Source organism: Furipterus horrens, unplaced genomic scaffold (genome assembly GCF_987537825.1).
Source record: "Furipterus horrens unplaced genomic scaffold, mFurHor1.1.pri manual_scaffold_11, whole genome shotgun sequence".
NCBI lineage: Eukaryota > Metazoa > Chordata > Mammalia > Chiroptera > Furipteridae > Furipterus > Furipterus horrens.
This window is the reverse complement of record NW_028327181.1, coordinates 50,674,022-50,692,181: the sequence shown is the minus strand read 5'-3', so window position 1 is coordinate 50,692,181 and position 18,160 is coordinate 50,674,022. Positions and strand designations below refer to the sequence as shown.

Sequence of the window (18,160 nt, the reverse complement as noted above, 5' to 3'; positions counted from 1 at the left end):
GGTTGATTCCTGTATGCGCCCTGACCAGGGATCAAACCTGCAACCCTGGCATATTGGGAAAACGCTATAACCAACTGAGTCACGCAGCCAGGGCCCAGAGCTTATCTTTAGAAAGCTGGAGAGTTTGTGCCAATGTGATAGGGGACAGGGGGCAAACATTGATCTAGAAATGTTTTCGTGGGTCCAAAAGGACAACTTGGGTAGGGGGACAAAAAATTAAGAAAATAGTAGGGAAGGCAGAAATTAAGGAAATCCCTTCCTCATAGTCTCTACATAATCTGTGAAAGCGTGAGTCAAGGTTATCTGCTGAGAGACGGAGTAACGGTGAGGTAGAGGGCTTGGGGGGAAGAGTGAAGGTTTACAATGGTTGTTGCAAGCAGTGAAAATGAAATTTGACTAGAGATGCACAACTTCCTGGACAGCGTTAAGGACCCAGGTGAGCCTAAAGAGTGCAAGTCTGTGATGCCACCTGTACGTGCAATGATGTGATTTCTGTTCACTCCCACTCCCTTCTGAGCATCTCTGTTTTTTAACTACTGAATGTAACCAATTTACATTTATTAACATTACAGATATAGTTAAATTTCTTTCTACTACCTTAATTTGTCTTTTCTATTAACCATGCCTTTTCTTCTCCTTTCTTGATTTTCATTTAGCCTCCTCTTTCATCCTTTGCTGATGTTAAAGTTATTCATTCTATTTGATTTGATTAACCTCATTTCATTTATATATTTAGAATATATTTTACTTAATATGTGACTTCGCAATAGAGACATTAATTTAGCAAAGTCTAAAATTGAGCAATAGATCTAGCCTCTTCCAAAATAACGTAAGGACTTTAGAATATTTTGATCATTTCTCTCCCGTCTGTTGTTCCTGTTTTGTATTTTAGTTCAACCTTACTGTTTTACCAACTGCTTCCAAACTGGTTCTGGTTTTGCTTTTTTAAATAAAAGTCTTTGTTACTTAGGTATGCCCTATATTTAAGAAATTCTTACATTTCATTTCTTCCTTTGGGTTCAGTTTTCTTCTAATTGAAGCAAATAATTCTTTCTTCAAGGGCCTGAGGAGAGTAAGTTTTCTTTGACCTTGACTACTTCTTCAAAGGAAGAACTCTGGGCTTTCATCACTTTTGGAAAAGTCTTAACTCTTACAACTTCAAATATTGCCTCTCCCTCATTCTCTCTTTTCGCTACTTAGTTCTGTCAGATGTATTTTGAATCTTCATACTCTATCTGCCAAGTCTGCCAAGTCTCATCGCCTCTTTTACATATTTTCCCTCTTTATTTCTCTCTGCACTGCTTTTGTAACAATTTCCTCATATCTGTCTTCTAGTTTGCTTATTCTCTTTGCAACTTTAGTGATTTAACCTGTGTGTTGAGTTTTTCATTTAAATAGATGTATTTTTATTTTTTTGGAGTTTTAATTAGTCCGTTTTTAGATAATGCCTGTTTTTTTGAATATATAATGTTCTGATTTTGTACTTTACTTACCTCTCTTGCTTTTAAGCTTAGTTAGTTACTGATGAGTTTCAGGTTGTTTGATCATCTTCAGCTCTTGGGATGCTAGTCCTGGGATTTTGTGCTGTGTGGCTGGGTCTTCTAATTGCCCCCTTTTGGTAATGCTTCCTCTGAAGTTTTAATTGCTTATTGCAAGCTCGTCTCCCATAAGAATCATTGTTTGTTTGTTTTGTTTTTGTTTTGTTTTTTTCCTGTGAGACTCTCACAAATTAATAGTAGTTTCACTCTGTTCTGGAGCATGGGGCAGGTCAGACTGAGGTTTGTATTTAGTGGTAAGTTTCTACAGAATCCCTCTTTCTGATGCTCAGGTCTCTCATTTTTATCTCTCATAAGCAGTTTGCTAAAAATAGAATAGTCCATTAAAAGGGATTTTCTTTGCGAATTAGTATATTAACTTTTTCATAAAAACTAAGAAAACAGATTAGATTATGCTTCTTTTACTGAATTTCCCCTACCTGGAATCCTGGTTTACTTTCCGTATATATTTTTGTGTTTCTATGAACTCTTGCTTGTTAGACCTAGAGTGCAGAGGCGTGTGTGGCCCACATTTCCCAGCTGGAAGAGCTGATACCCACCCTGGGGGAAGATTGCCATGTATCACCTCTTTCACCCAAGCTCCGTTGAGGAATACCACAGGGGCCTTCTTAACGCCCCCCTCCATTGACCCCACCCCAGTCTATCCCACCCCACACACAGACACATGTGCACCTATGCAGAGAGGCCAAGTCGATTCTCAGGTTGGCTTGAACAATGGGTGACTATTTCTTTTTCTGACAGGTCCAGGAGGCCAAGGTGACCGAAGTGAAAATCAACGAGGCCCGAGAGCACTACCGGCCGGCCGCTGCCCGCGCCTCCCTGCTCTACTTCATCATGAATGACCTCAGCAAGATCCACCCCATGTACCAGTTTTCTCTCAAGGTGACTCCCACCTAGAGCTTTTTGCATAATCATAATAAAGCAGGATAACAGAGCCAAGGCAAGTCCCCACGAGAGATTATCCATGTGCTTTTATTAGCTGTGGCAGATCTTTAAGATCAAATCCAGGAGAGCAGCTTCAAACCTATATTACATTCCTTGTCTCTTTAACTGTGTCTCCCATGACTCATTGGTTATTCGGCTGGAACAGAGGAGACACTGTATCACGTCTTGGCCTCACTCATTCAGTAAGCACATAGGATGTTGACAGGTACTGTGTCTGCTGAGTGTGTGGAAGAGGATACCAAGAAATATTAGAAGTAATCCCTGCCCCCAAAGAGCTTAAAATATAATAGGGACAATCAAATGTGTGTGTCATTCATATTCATTAAAAACAAAGCAGGGAATAATGAAAGACCAACTTCAAATTATTTATACTTTTCTTATTACCTTTATATCCCCAAACTACTGTTTTATGGTTGTTAAAAGATTTCTAAAACCAAAGATGCTAGCAAGTTGTAAGTGCTAACTAAACTTATCTTACTCACGAAAAAGACATAAATTTTAAGTGCATCCCTGCAAGTATTGTATATCTTTCTCCCCTAGAGCACTCACCCAAAACGACAATTGAAGAGGCATTGGTGAGCGGTGGAGCATTTCTGAACAATGTATTTGGTTTGACCTAACAAACAGAGGACACACACACACACACAAGTGCGGGGCAGGGTCATAGACATAGAGACACATGCTTAATGATAAGGAGCTAAAGTAAGTGTCTTCAAAAAGTACCAGAGCAACAATAACTCAGAAGGCTTCTGTGATCTGAAGCAAAAGTAGCCTTGGCTTTTGTCTGAGGTTGGATTTTGCAGCTCTTGTTCCTGGCAGAGAAGGGAGAGGCATTCTCAAAGTATGAGAACCACAGATAGACCCATGTGGCCACAGCGTCACATAGTTTTCCAAAGTGTTTTGATAAGGGCTACATTTAAATGTGCATATTCGCTTATAGATATTGAAAAACTCTTCAAAAGTCAGATTTAGTATGAAGTTGGAAGTTCATGACATGGTTAAGGTGGAACTTAATTACAAAATAATTTTTTCTTCAAAACTCAGCCAAATGCCAGGAGAGAGTCAATGGGATGCACTTTCAGGGCGCCAGGGTGTGCCCAGTGAGAAGACACCTCCCCGGGGTCTCCTGCACGTGGATGGATGGAAGGCGCAGCGCCCTCTGTTGGGCACGTCGAGCATGGGGCCGGCGGCGCAGCTAGAGGAATAGAATTTCTCAAAGGGGCTGGAAAGGGAAGAATCAGATGGGCAGAAGCAAATAGAACACTGGAGGCCCAAGGGCCTGTTGACCTGTTTCCTTTGGTCTTCAGAGGACTTTTCCAACACTTTCGTTGGTTACAAAGATTTTAAAAGAAGGAGATTTGCATACAAACCTTAATCTCTGACTTCTCATGAAAGTCTGGGAGATTTGGCAGTCTGAGCCCGTACTGCACATGGCATAAATCCGCTGGAGCTACCGGGTGGCTGCTCCCTAGACAGCCAGAGTCCTTACCTCCCTGCCCCCCACCATTGCTGCAGCCCCTACCCCCACCTGGACTCACACACCCGGCCCCTGAAGGCATCTGAGTTTGAGACCCTTGGTCTAAGGCAGCCCTCACACTTTGCCTGACCTCTTTAGGGCATTAGCAGAACTCAGTCATCACTTAACATATCTTTTCAGTGCCTTTTATAGGTGAAGAGCTGGTCTGGATTCTGGGAAAGATAAAAACTCAGTAAGGCCAGGCCCCCGCCTTGCTGTGGTCACCATCTGGTATAAATGAAAAGATATATATAAAATACCTAAGATGCAAAGGTCATGGATGAAGGCCCTCAAAGAGCAACAAGGGTAGTTGGAGCCAAAATGAGATCTTGTGGGCAGGATAGATCTTCCGGAGGAAGCCATGAAAGTCAAGATCAGGCCCAGCACCGAGCTGTTCAAAACCCAGAAATAAGAGCAAAAGACGGGTTCTTTTCAGGGTAGAAAGGAAACGAGAGGCAAAATCACTGTAGTGCAAAGAAAATGTAAAATGTACCTAGCTTTTTAAAACGTATTTAGATCTTTTCCTGAATTGTGAATCACCTTGTTGAAACTTAGTAACTAGAGATTCTTTATAGACCACTGTCATTTTGAGTTTTAGAGAAAAGCCTTGGTAACCAGCAGGGAGAAGTATCTGCTTGGTCTCTGTGGACTTAGAAGCTTCCCCAACAGCTCTGTGTGGTGCCCGGTAATGTTATGAGCTTCCAACAAGCTATTACTCCAATTGAAAGCCTACCAAGTGAGGGTGAACATCAGAACGTACTGGGGTGAAGGGAGTCAGAAGATTTTGCTTGGCTCATCAAAACTGAATGAAGAAAACCTGCAAGGGCTTTGTTAACAGGAAACACATGGAACTGTGGACTAAACAGAGGAATTCACATTTTTCCCCAGTTTGCAAATGAGGATATACTGAGGCACAAATTTATACATTTCCCACTGAGTTTCAACTGCCTGGTGTTAGAAAACCCTAAGGGTTTTTTCTCCTTAAGGCAATAAAACGAAAATAGAGAAAAGAAATCTGCATAACCAAAAATGGAAAAGACCCAATTACATTTTGATTTTTTAATGATTCATTCTAATCATATAACATTCAAAATGCACCATTCTTAAATGTATTTTTATTAAAAGTCTGTATCAAAGTTTAAAACAATGGAAAATTAACTTCTGTGACTTTTATTTCATATTATGCCTGTAATGAATAGTTCAGAGGGGGGACCCAAAGCAGCCTGTGCTCCCAGCTTTGCAAGGAGAGTCCACGAGGAGAAGGGACATGTTAGGGGACCCATCAGATGACTGCAGAGTGAACAGAAAGAAGAGAGCACCTGAGCTTCTGATCATTACCAAAGGAAAAGTAACTAATGAAAAATATTCTGAGTGCCTGTCATGCTCAAGGGTCTCTTTTAGACAACAAAATCGTACAAAACACTGGTTCTACCATCAAGAATTTTATAATCTAGCGGGTGAAATAACAGTTCCAGCTGGTTATTGTTGACTGTGTTTAATTTTCAGGTAGTTATATAACCAAACTCACTGGATTTAATTATTTTGGCCACTGGTGATTTATTTTTCACTGATCAAAACATAGGCTCTGCTCTGCATGCCCCATAGCTTTGCCACTTTTTGACAATATAATAATTCATATGAGCAAACTAAGAAAACAGCAAAGACAAAAGTTTTCTTGTTGCGGCTGACCCTTCTTGGCAGGATATGCCAGGAAAGCATTTCTGTGACTCGGAAATTATAATGTTCTTCACGGGTAGGACTACTCGCTGTAAACAAAGACAGCTGTGTGAGTTACCCATGTCCTACCTCCCCCCACCCCCAGGCCTTCGGCATCGTCTTCCAGAAGGCTGTGCAGAAGGCTGCCCCGGACGAGAGTCTCAAGAAGCGAGTGGCCAATCTAATCGATAGCATCACCTTCTCCACGTACCAGTACACCACCCGCGGGCTCTTCGAGTGTGACAAGCTGACATACCTTACCCAGCTCACCTTTCAGGTAAAAGTGAATTGAAGAAGTTTCCAGAAGACAAGTCATATTCTAGTGTCCAATCAGCAAGTGTTAAAAAAAAAAAAAAAACAATCTTTTAACATCATTTCCTATAGCATGTGAAGACTATTGAGCTCTAAGCAGAGGGGTCAGACAAGAAGGTCCTATTAGGTACATGCACGCGCCCCATCATCGTCCCGCTCATGGCAGAACTGCTTAATCAATCACTGGCACGTTTTCTTGCTGATCCTGGATGATCTATGATCCTCCTCAATATATGAGTAGCCCTCCAGTAGCTACTACCAATCAATCCAAACAGGCATCAAGGTGAAACTGCTTGGCCATGCTAATAGACACTTTCTGAGATTCAGTACGAACTATCTTAGAGAATCCCTCATTGATTATTTACTTTTGGGGTTGCAAGTTTAATGTCCCAACATCCCCCTGGAATAAGAAATTGCAAATGTCTTTCTGTAGTTATAGCAGTCTTGACCTTAAAAATATCTTTTAGAGCTATGATTCTCAAGGGTTTGGAGCACTAGGGACTTCCAATATTAATTAGAAACCCTTGTCTTCTATTTCTTTTTAACATCAAAAAACCATGACAATTTATTTCCTTGTACTTATCACTGAGCACTGGAATTTTTCCATATATAAATTAGGAGCACAGACGAGATTATCCGAGGCCTCTTGCAGTCCTCAAAGTCAGATGTTCCAGGGTCACTTCTGCGCTGATTCTGGGTGTCTCAAAGGCTGGATTCGTGGGGAGTATTAGCATGGCTTGTCTCTCACCCTCTGCATCCCCCATTCTGGCAGAGAAGGCAGCTTGGCCCTCACAAAAGGGACCAGAGCCCCAACATAGACTCATCTCCCTCCTGCTACTTATGGCCCTGGACCCCAAGGAGCTTCCACCCCAGATTTTACTCTTCTCCCCTCATAAATATTTCAGCTTCGCTCTATAAGGGCTTCTCCACCTCATCTACCATTTCTAGCCTATTGTCTCAAACTGACCGAACCATTTTTTCTTAGTGAATATTTCCATCTGTAACTGCTCAGCAGAGGACACCATGTGAAGAGGGGAGAACAATTTCCAAGTACCTCTCAGCACGAAGCAGCTCGAACAAGAGCTTGCTTCATGCTGCCCTGCACACAGCTGACCAATTCCCTCCCAGTCTGCGCTTTCCACTGCCTCCTCCCTGGAAAGCCTTCTCTTCCTGGGTAAAGAGTCCCATCTCTTAGCTTCTCCAAGACCCGATTCAAAACCATTACAGAAGGTTTAGTCAAATTAATTCCCGACGCCTGCTCACTGGCCTCTCCCTTATTCTAGAAACCCTTTAGCATTGTGGATTCATATATGTACTTCTTTGTTGCATATACGCACATGTTACTTTGACACTCTTCAAATCACGTCATTTGTATGTGTCCTTCTCAAGAGGTGGCAGGAATGTATTCCATGGCATGTATGATTGAGATACATACACTGTTATATAGTCACTCACTGCACACGCACGTCCCGCTGGTATTTAGGGTGTCACACGCACACAGCAGTGATTCGCACAGGTGCACACTTTCTTCTACCTTCTTTTGCCAATTGCAATCGATGGGCAAGTTCTAGGGCTAGAAGGAGCCCAGTCACACTGAGTGACGGCCCTGCGACTGCCACCCGCTGAGGAAACGCGGTGTCACCGCCCCCACCCCCACCCCCCTTGCGCTGCAGGTTCTCCTCCAGGCCCAGGAGGTGGGCGCCGCAGAGCTGGACTTCCTGCTCCGAGCCCCGGTGCAGACGGGCGTCTCCAGCCCCGTGGAGTTCCTCTCCCATCAGGCCTGGGGGGCCATCAAGGTCAGTACCGGTCCCTAGAAATATCAGGTTCCCGAGAAATGGAGTTCGTGTCTGACACTTTAGCAGGGCTCTCTTTGGGGTTCACCGTGGAGCTGTGTGAGCACAGGTGCGCCCCACAGCGCAGCTCACTTTCCTGGCCCGCAGGAAGGCTGTGCAGAGGACGGAGAAGGAGCCGGTGCGGGCTGGTGCGAGGGCTCTGCCTCCAGGGTGTGAGGGAGCAGTGCGACCCTGCAGCTGCCCTGGCCGGCTGGGCTGCCTGTCACCTGCCTGTCACCTGCCCGTGCCTGAGGCTGCGCTGTGGGCTCCTCCGTGAGGCCCCCGGGCTGGGTGGAGACGCCGCAACAGCACTTGCACGAAACAGGTGCCAGACTCTGTTCAGGCACCTTCGTGTGAATCCTAACTCAGCCTCAATGCAGGGGATGCGTCCGGCCTGGGATTATCCTGGTCAAGCACACCTCACAGCTCCTGCGCACCTTAGAAACGCAGGCCCGCCTCCAGGGGGGCAGCTGGTCAGTCTCTGCCGCCCCCAAGAGTGAGCAGCCAGGGCGGCGCAGGAGCTGGGGGAGGACTGGCCTCTGCGCACGGTGAGCCCGGTTAGGGTCCTTGACATGTGCTGCGCTTTATACCCCTTTCATAGCACAAAGTAGTATGAGTCTGAAGTCCTGTGTTGGCTTTCTTTCTCTTTATGTATTTTACTAAATGTTGAGGATAATGTAGATTCACATGCCAGTTACAAGAAAGGAGATGTTCCTTGCACCCCATTTCCCCAAACAGTAGCATCTTGCGTTTCTGTAGTACAATGTCACACCCAGGATGTTGACATTGTTACAGTCCACTCATCTTGTTCGGATTTCACCAGTTTTTTGTGCACTCACATTGTGTGTGCATGTATGTGTCTGTGTTTAGTATTATTACATGTGAAGATTCATGTAATCACCACCATAGTCAAGACACAGAAAATTTCATCAGCACCAAGACCCCTCATGTCGCCCGCCTCCCTCCCCCAACCCCTAACTCCTGGCCACCACTGGGTCTGTTCTCTGTTTGTCTAATTTTGTCATCTCCAGAATGTCCTGTAAATGGAAATACACACTGTGTAATCTTTTCAGACTGGCTTGTTCACTCAGCATCATTCCCTTGAGAGCCATTCAAGTTTCGTTTACTTTATAACTAAGCCACACACTTAATCATTTATATGCATACTTCCCCCTCAAAGGATTCATCTTAGGAGATTCAAGGCTAATTCCACTCATGCTGCCATTGCCTAAAGTGTTTCTCTAACCCTTTTTTCAGAGTCTGTGGCTATTTTTTAAATTATTTTTTTATGGCTGTATCTAAATCAGGGGTCACCAAACTTTTTCTGTACAAGGCCACATAGTAAATATTTAGACTTTGAGAGTCAGATCCTCTCACAACTACTCAACTTTACCAGAGTCACAACAATATATAAGCAAGTGGGAATAGCTGAGTTTCAATAAAACTTTATTTACAAACACAGGTGATGAGCCAGATTGGCCCTGCAAGCTGCAGTTTGTTGATCCCTGATCTAAATAATAAAGATGTGATTTGGTTTTTATTTATTAACTGTATTTGTCATTCTGGACCCAGTCTGGCAAATGAGAAGGGGAATAATATGTTGGGGAAAAAACAAGGGGGAACTCCATTCACAACAGCAACAAAATCATAAGTTACAAAATGCCTAAGAACAATTATAATAAATGCAGAGCATACATATGGAAAACCATCAACTCTTCTAGGCTATGTAAAGTATGAATGAATGGATACTCCAGAGTATCACTGTCCAAAAAATATATAATATATGTCACATATGCAATTAAAAATATTCTAGTAGTCATATATTAAAAATGTAATAAGAAGTCAATGAGGCCCTGGCCGGGTAGCTCAGTTGGTTGGAGCATCATCCTGATGTACCTGGGTTGTAGGTTCACTCCCCAGTCAGGGCACATATAAGGGTCAACCAACCAATGGATGCTTACATGGGTAGAACAACAAATCCTTGTTTCATGTTTCTCTCTATCAAAAAAAATCAATTTAAAAAATATACAAAAATAAATAAAATTAATTGTGATAATATATTTTCTTTAACCCAAAAAGCTCAAATATTATTATTTTAATACGTAATTGTTATAAATATTACCAATGAAATATTTTATATTCTTGTACTAAGTCTGGATTTTTTGCAGTTATAGCACTTCTCAATTAGATGCTAAACCTTCATCAGAAATACTTAATTTGAATTTATGTTTCATAAAATTTTAGAGTTAAAAAAGTTGATTCATATGCCCAAGTTGTTCCAAAAATACTTAAAAGTTTTGCAATCACTAAAGCAAGTTCCAATTTCCAAATTTAAATTTTAAATAGTTAAAATTAAATACAATTAAAATTTTATTTCTTCAGTCACATTGGCCACATTGTATTTGCTCTATACTCACATATGGCCAGTGACCACCTTAGTAGACAGTACTGCTCTAGAGCTTGAGAGTCATGATATAGTCTGATGTCCTCGTGGAAAATAAGTTCTGGAAAGCAGTTCTGAGTGAGGTGAAAGTGGGGAATGGGAGAAAAGGTGCAGGGATTAAGAAGCATAATTGGTAGGTACAGAAGAGGCAGGGGGATGTCAAGAATAGTATAGGAAATGGAGAAGCCAAAGAACTTATAAGCATGACCTATAAACATGAACTAAGAGGGTACCAGGCAGAGGGGGGCAAAGGGGGAAAAAATTGGAACAACTGTAATAACATAATCAATAAAATATATTTAAAAAAATAAATAATAAAGCAGAATCTTCCACACACAAAAAAAGGTCATTATAATACTGACCTCACAGGGTTATGTCAGACCTATAAATATTCAGTAAATAGAAGCTGGTTATGGTTATGGCTATTATCTTCATTTCCCAGGTCTTCCCAATACCTTCAAGTTCAGCATTGATGAAACTTAAATTCTTACAAAGGACACTAGTCAAAGCAATATTTCATCACAAAGATTTCATTCATTACCTGTCTATTAGTTCTGCTGGGGAAACAAGGCAATCCATCTTCCTCATCAGCTAGAACAGTTAAAGAATTTTGTTTTATCATGTCCTATTCAATTATTTTGTTTCTTTAGGCTGAAATCCAACTGAACACTTAAAAAGAGCATTTATCAAAGGCTTCAGTGATGCGCACACACATCCCATTGTGTTTTCACCTGCTCGCGTCCTGTACGGTGCTTGTGTTTGATGGGACTGGACTTGGCTGCTCCACAGAACAAACTCAGAGAGAGAGAGAGAGATAAAACTTCACTCATTTGCAAAAGCCTTTGAACAGCCAGATGAGCTTAGCCGACAAAACCAAACAAAAAAAGCAAAGGGAAGAAAAGCAAACCAAACAACCTCTTTTGTGAAAAGAGGAATGGAACTAAATTGCACAGTAGCTTTACAGTTGTAAAGAGTGCTGTTGAATCATTTACTCTCTGTGACTTCTGCTGCAGAGGGCTTTGTGGGAGAATAGAATGAAAGGCGACCGGATTTAGCCCAATTGGGCAACTCACTATCCCTCAATTTGTCCTTCTGTGGACAAATTCTGTAAGGCACAACCCATATAAACCACAGCACGTCTGCACCTTCAAGATGGGTAACTGATAATCGTAACTGTGATGGAGTGGATTGTGTTCCCCCAAAAGACAGGTTGAAAAACTAACCTCCCAGATCTGTAAATGCGGCCTTATTTTAAAATAGGGTCTTTGCAGGTGTAGCCAAGTTAGGCTGAGGTCAGTAGGATGGACCATAATCCAATATGGCTGATTCTCTTACAAGAGGGAAGAGACACAAAGACGCAGAGGATGGAGGCAGAGATAGAGGTGACATTGCAACAAACCGAGGAAGGCCTTGGGTACCGGGAGCTGGGAGCAGCAAGGAAGGACCTGCCCCTTGAGGCCTTTTGGAGGGATCATGGCTTGCCAAAACCTTGATTTCAGACTTCTAGCTTCTGGAAATGTGAGGTGATAACTTTCTGCTCTTTTAAGCCACCTAGCCTGTGGTCCTCTGTTTCAGCCTAAAGAAACAAAATAATTGAATAGGTCATGATAAAACAAAACTCTTTAATTGTTCTATCTGATGAGGAAGATGGATTGCCTGCTGCCCCAGCAGAACTAATAGGCAGGTAATGAATGAAATCTTTGTGATGAAATATTACTTTTATTAGTGTCCTTTGTAAGAATTTAAGTTTCATCAATGCTTAACTTAAGGGTACTGGGCATGTTCTGCTCTTTATTACAAAATCTCATCTGTGATCCATGCCTTTGTTAGCCTTCATGAAGGCCCCTCACTACCACTCTGGATGCCAATTTAGCACAGTGGTATTTTGCTACACAGTCCAATGTAATTAGGTTAATTAGTCATTTCCATTTAACTTATTAGAAATGCCTTTCCCTCATTTGGAAGATTAAATGTTGCAATTGTGCTCCATCCAGAGCTGCATGCAAGTGTGTTTCCGCCCCAGCCATGGCAGCTGGGGTCACTGAAGGCAGGGTCATTTGTTCAACATTGCGGTGACGCCAGAGGGGTGAAGGGACCGAAGAAGGCGTTGTGATGATGCAAGCTGGGAAGAGGGCTGAAGTGCTGCCTGAGAGAAGATGAAAGTGAGCTCCTCCACACAGAGAGAAATAATTACAGCAGCTGCAGCTTTTCTCAGCCTTGTCAAGAGCCTTCCTGCCGGCCGCCCAGATGTCAAACCGTATTCATTGAGCACTTCCTAAGGTCCACGCAGCCTGCTATGCCCAAGGCATACAACGATGACTAAGAAAGTTCTTGCCCACTGGGAACTCACCATCTTGTGGGAGAAACAGACAAGTAAGCCAGCGATCACAATTCAATAACTGCAGAAGCCGCGAGAAAGCACAAGGACGGGCTTTAGAGCCTTCAAAGCACTTGTATCTACATTAGAGTGTGAGCTATGCAAACAATTACTTGGACTCATTTTCCAAATGAGAAAATCAAAGCCCACAGAAGTTTAAAAACAGGTCCAAGTCATAAGAGGCTCACAAGAGGTGTCCTTGGGACCAGAACTCTCGTTTCCTGGCACCTCCTCCACCATCCCACACACAACTCCGCTCCACTTCTCAGCGCTCATGAAGATGTGTTCCCTGCTCTCGGTGGTCAGGGTGAAGCTGACAAGCCCAGAGCCCAAGGAAAGGGCACAAAAGACAGGGCATGTGTTCACCCACATGGACAAAGAGCTAGGCAAGCCCAGGCCAACTGTATCCATCTCTCTCCAACTTAGTCTCCCCTTGTCACCTCTAAGACACAGTCACACTCCTTTCTCTCACACCCCACACTCTTCCTTCTCCAGACTTTGGCCCTAGTGAATCCTACCCCATGCAATGCCCTTTCCTTTTCTCTGCCCAGCAGAATTTTACATACTTACTAAGGCCTCACTTCTCTCCTTGTCCTCTTGAGCTGAGGACTGCAAGCTCCTTTGGAAGGCATGTGTCTTTTTTGTTTTGTTCACCTTTGTATTCCCAAGTACCTGGCATGTGGTATGCATTTGATCAATATCGAATGAATGAATGAATTCAAATAACAAGAATGTGTGCATTCCATAAAATTCATGGCCTTGTAGCAGGTGCTTCGGACAAAGTCTACTCTTTAACCTCATTGGAGAGAACAAATGTACAAGCAGAGTTGAGTGACAGCGGAAAGGCTGCAGGTAACTTGGTGTCTAAGTGAGTAGTGGTGTTTGTGTGGCCGCTCTGAGAAAACAGTTTGGACCCACCCCAAATTTGTTTCCAATGGCAACAGATAGTGGCCACACACATCCATGAGAAGGTATGGAAAAGTTTATTATTTATACGCCCCCAAGCAGTCCATAAATGGCTTAAGAGAGCTGGGAAAGGAGACTACCTTGGGGTCCTTATGGAAGTCTGGGCTGGGTCAGGGCAGACTCCTGGGCATGGGCTGGGGCTCGCGGGATGCACCTTTCATCCAGCACCAGAGGAGTGCCCTGGCCTACTGATCAGCTTGCCCAGCTGTGGAGCCAAAGAGGAGGTGAGAGGGATAAGGCTAAAAAGCTATCAGCAGTCAAATATCCAAAAACGGAGTCGATCTTAATTATAAAAGATATCACCTCTGTGGTCACAAAAGAAGGGCAGCGGGGACTGTGTGTTCCAGGTTAAAGAAGAGACATGGGGGGGGGGTGTGCATTGCTGACTTTAAACTCTATTTTAATAATTTGCAGAACCTTAAGAAATATAATCAGTCATGAGCAGCACAAGAAAGGAGAGAAGACAGCACCTCTGACGTAGTGAAAGCACTAAAACCAAAGAATGGAGGTGGGGATGAGTCTGGCCTGGTTCCAAGCCTGGGGCCAGACATGCTCAGACAGAGTAGGAGGGTAATAGGCTGACCGGTTAACTGGTTGGATTGGAGGGATTTGATTTACAAGTTGTGCATTTGGACTCAATCCTTACAGAAGCAGGCAATTCATGGAAGTTTAGAGTTGCCCTTAATACACAGTCAATGATTCTAGAGCCATTTTGAGAGAGGAATTGACAGGATTTGCTGGCAGAATGAATATGGAAATGAAAGGGAGGGGTCAGACTCCTAAGGTGTACAGGCTCCAGGAACAGAAAAATCATGGCGTCGCTTCCTGTCCCCTTTCCACAAAATACCCTGCAGGCAGGTGCTGCTCAGCTTCTGCTGCTAATGTTCCAGATGTTTCAACTGCTAAACCTTGCATGTTATTAGGGCAGTTTGCTAAAGGTGAGCTGATCAAAATCCTTCCTCTTCCTTGAGTTTACCTAGAGGAAGATTCAAGGCTCCAGAAAAGAGTATAAATGAGAGAAATATGTCTATAATAAGCTCTTGCTCCTTAACCCCAATACAATGCAAATTGTAGCTCTGAGGAACTGCATTTCAGAGAAAGATTCTCTGAAATTTCCTAGGTGCTGTCATCCATGGAAGAATTCTATAATCTGGATCGGGACATCGAGGGGTCTGCCAAGAGCTGGAAAAAGTTTGTCGAATCAGAATGTCCTGAGAAGGAGAAGTTCCCACAGGAATGGAAGAATAAGACTGCCCTGCAGCGCCTCTGCATGATGAGAGCCATGCGGCCCGACAGGATGACCTACGCCATGAGGTAGGGGGTGGGGCGGGGGTGGCCCGGGACAGGCATGGGCAGTCTCAGTATGGCCGCTAGTAGGGCTGAGCACAAAAGTCAGGTGTTTATAGTAATGGGAGTCTTTGTACCAACATCCAAAATCTCCTGAGGCCTGTGTTGGCTGTGTATTTTCCTACCACGTGGGTTCAGAGTGTGGAAAGAGGTACTCATCAATATCAGCACTGAGGAGGATGCTGGCCACATGGAATCTGGCTGGAGATGATGGGATCCAGAGCACAGATGGAAGGGTCATCCTTAGCAGGAAGAACATCTCTTTCATGAGACGGAGAGAGAGAGAGAGAAAGATGGGTATGGCTGTTGTTAAGCTTGTAGAAGGATGGTAGAAAGTTGAGAAGGATTTTATGTGATGATTTCTATTTTCTCTGAGAAGCAGGAAGCAAGATCTTCTACTGAGTTTACGTGAAAGGGGCGGTAGCAGGGTTGGAGATTAGAGGAGAGTGAAGAAAATTTGAAGTAGAATCTGTGAAAAAAATGATAGAAGGCTGACCAGGGAAACTTGATGAATTACAAATAGCACTGAGGGTCCTCCTAGTAAAGATTCTGCATACATCATGGCTCCAGAGCTCACCATTAGATGATTTTGCATACAACAGGCCAGGTGTAGATTCTGAGTTAAGTTGATCCAGAACACCAGCCATTCCAAGTTGGTGTATTGGAATAAGAGGTAGGTAGGAGAAGTGAGGTTTTGGCAAGAGAGTGACTATAAGTCATAGGCCATGCAATCTATAGAGACAGAAAGCAGATTAGTAGTGGCCTGGGGGCTGGAGGATGGGAATGGCAATTACTTCAATAGGCACGAAAACCTTGTTAGCAGGATGAAATGTTCTAAAACTAGTTTATGGTGAAGATTGTCCAATTTAGTGAATTTATTTAAAATTATTGAATAGTATACTTAAAATGAGTGAGCTTTCTGGTATGTCAGTTATACCTCAAGAAAGTTGTTTTAAAATAAAAAAGTTATAGGTCGTGGACTTTGGATAGGAAAGAAGAGGATAAAGGAATGATTTAAAAAAGAAAAACATGAGGGAGGCCCGGATACAGATTTGGAGTAGCACCAACAAGGGCAAAGAAAAAGTGAAAGAAGGTGAATTGCTCAAAGAACTGCAAGGATAAAAAGTTAGGTCAGAGAGTGGGATGTTTCTGTTTGTGGTTTCAGACATAGAAAAAGTTCCCAGGTAGTAATGCGGATGAGGGTGTGGCCGTGGACTCGGGTGGCTGGAGTCGGGGAGAAATGAAGATGGTTAAGCATCTGGAGGACTGTCCACATGGACGCTGATGTCATTCTGGCTGGTGCAAGCCCATGAGCCAAGTGTCCAAGTGCTCCCTGAACGGGTACGGTGACCGTGGACAAGCAGCTGTGGTGGTGGCGCAGCCTGGGGAAACGACCCACAGCGGAGCCACACGGGCAGAGAAGTGATGGTTCATAAATAATGGCCATCAGTCGCGTGATCCCACCCCTCGATGCTGAGATGCATCAGATGCAGGAGAACGAGCCCAGCTGAAAGGCTACAGGAGAAATCACGTCCTTGGGGGAGAGTCAAGGCCAGGGGCTGGACCAGATGGTCAGGAAGTGGTTGCAGCTTCGAGGTTTTATTTAGTGTAAAATGGGACAGTTTGGAAGGGAACATTGGGAAGTGAGATGAGATGAAAGGAAATGCAGATCATGGTAGAACGTGAAGGAATCGAGGACTGGAGGGCCTTAAATTATAGGTGGAGGATCACAAGGAAAAGAAGTACGGAGGATTTCGCTGCCAGCGAGCATTCAGAGGGCGTTGGTTCTGGTAGTCTTCCGGTGGGTGGTGGCGATGTGGCAGGACACCAGGCTTCACAGAGGGGTCGGCGGTGGCCTGGGCGTATGCAGATTTAGGAGCCCAGATCTAAGTGAGCAGACGGGCACCTGAGGTGCACCTGGCAACACAGGTTTCAAGTTTTAAGTGTCAACCTAATAAGTAGTTTTTGGAGTTGGTCCTAGCTCTGTAACTACCAAGCCCATGACCTTGAGCACATCCTTCCATTTCTATAGACCTCTGTTTCTCACGTGTTATTATTTTGTGACTGATACACACGTGTGTACTTTTTTTTCTGGAAGAGATTTTGTTGAGGAGACATTGGGAAGCAAATACACCGTGGGGAGAGCGTTAGACTTTGCAGCCTCCTTTGAAGAATCAGGACCAGCCACTCCCATATTCTTTATCCTGTCTCCAGGGGTGGACCCACTGAAGGATGTGGAAAGTCAAGGTGAGAAACTGTCTCGGGGCCGAGGCTGCACCGGCCCCATGCACCTTTACTCTTGGCATCTCTCAGGTTCACCATTCCAGATACAAGACTCATGGCGCAATACTCAGCGTTCACTAACCATACAGAAATCAGGGTCACTGCTGAACCCACACCAGGGGACCGCTGCTCTGGGCTCTGTAAGGTGGAACCCATGTATCAGGTTTCCGAGGAGATTTTGTCCTGCCACCCACCTGTTCCCCTTACTGTGGCTGGAACGATTATTCTGAAATACAAGCGTGCTCCTTGCATAGGTTCACTGCCCTCAGAATTAAGTTCAGGCTCCTTAATGGGCTTACAGGGAACTTCCTTCTCCAGTTCCTCCCTATTGCTCCGGCCCACTTTACATTATTCGTTTCCTAGTACTGCTCCAACAAATTACCATAAACGTAGAGACTTAAAATAGCACTGATTTATTGTTCTACAGTTCTAGAGGTTGGAAGCATAAATGGGGCTCCCTATTTTCCTCATAAGGACCAGGATGATATTGGCCTACACAGATAATTAAGGTTATCTCCCATACTCAAAGTCCTTAATTTAATCACACCTGCAGAGTCCCTGTACACAGGTTCGGGGGACTGGGACGTGGACACCTTTGGGGACTCATTGTTCTGCCTCCATTTCCCTGCCCAACACACAATATCTCATTCACAGCCATTCATCTTGGGACCTGGCAGAGAGAGGGAAGCTCGGAGCAGACTAAAGTTGTGCGAGGAGTTGTGTGCGGCTCCTAGGAGAGAGCCGAAGAGACGGCTGCCAGGGTCACTGTACTGAGTCCCTCCCTCTCCCACACTGCCCACAGATGCCATCTCTCTTGGGTCGAGCACTCCCTTCTACGGCATCAGCCTGGGGGAATGCTCTAGCCCC

General features: G+C 44.0%; 1 protein-coding gene across 2 annotated transcripts in view; it reads left to right on the top strand.

Annotated features, from left to right (window-relative positions):
* DNAH9 (dynein axonemal heavy chain 9) overlaps nucleotides 1–18,160 on the top strand; it is a 303,753-nt gene that overhangs the window by 247,951 nt on the left and 37,642 nt on the right. For both annotated transcript variants that reach the window (XM_090290843.1, XM_090290844.1), the window contains 5 exons: nucleotides 2,298–2,438; nucleotides 5,840–6,010; nucleotides 7,719–7,841; nucleotides 14,784–14,977; nucleotides 17,109–17,257. In XM_090290843.1, the coding sequence (XP_090146969.1) occupies nucleotides 2,298–2,438; nucleotides 5,840–6,010; nucleotides 7,719–7,841; nucleotides 14,784–14,977; nucleotides 17,109–17,257 (778 nt within the window). The remainder of the gene's footprint in view (nucleotides 1–2,297; nucleotides 2,439–5,839; nucleotides 6,011–7,718; nucleotides 7,842–14,783; nucleotides 14,978–17,108; nucleotides 17,258–18,160) is intronic.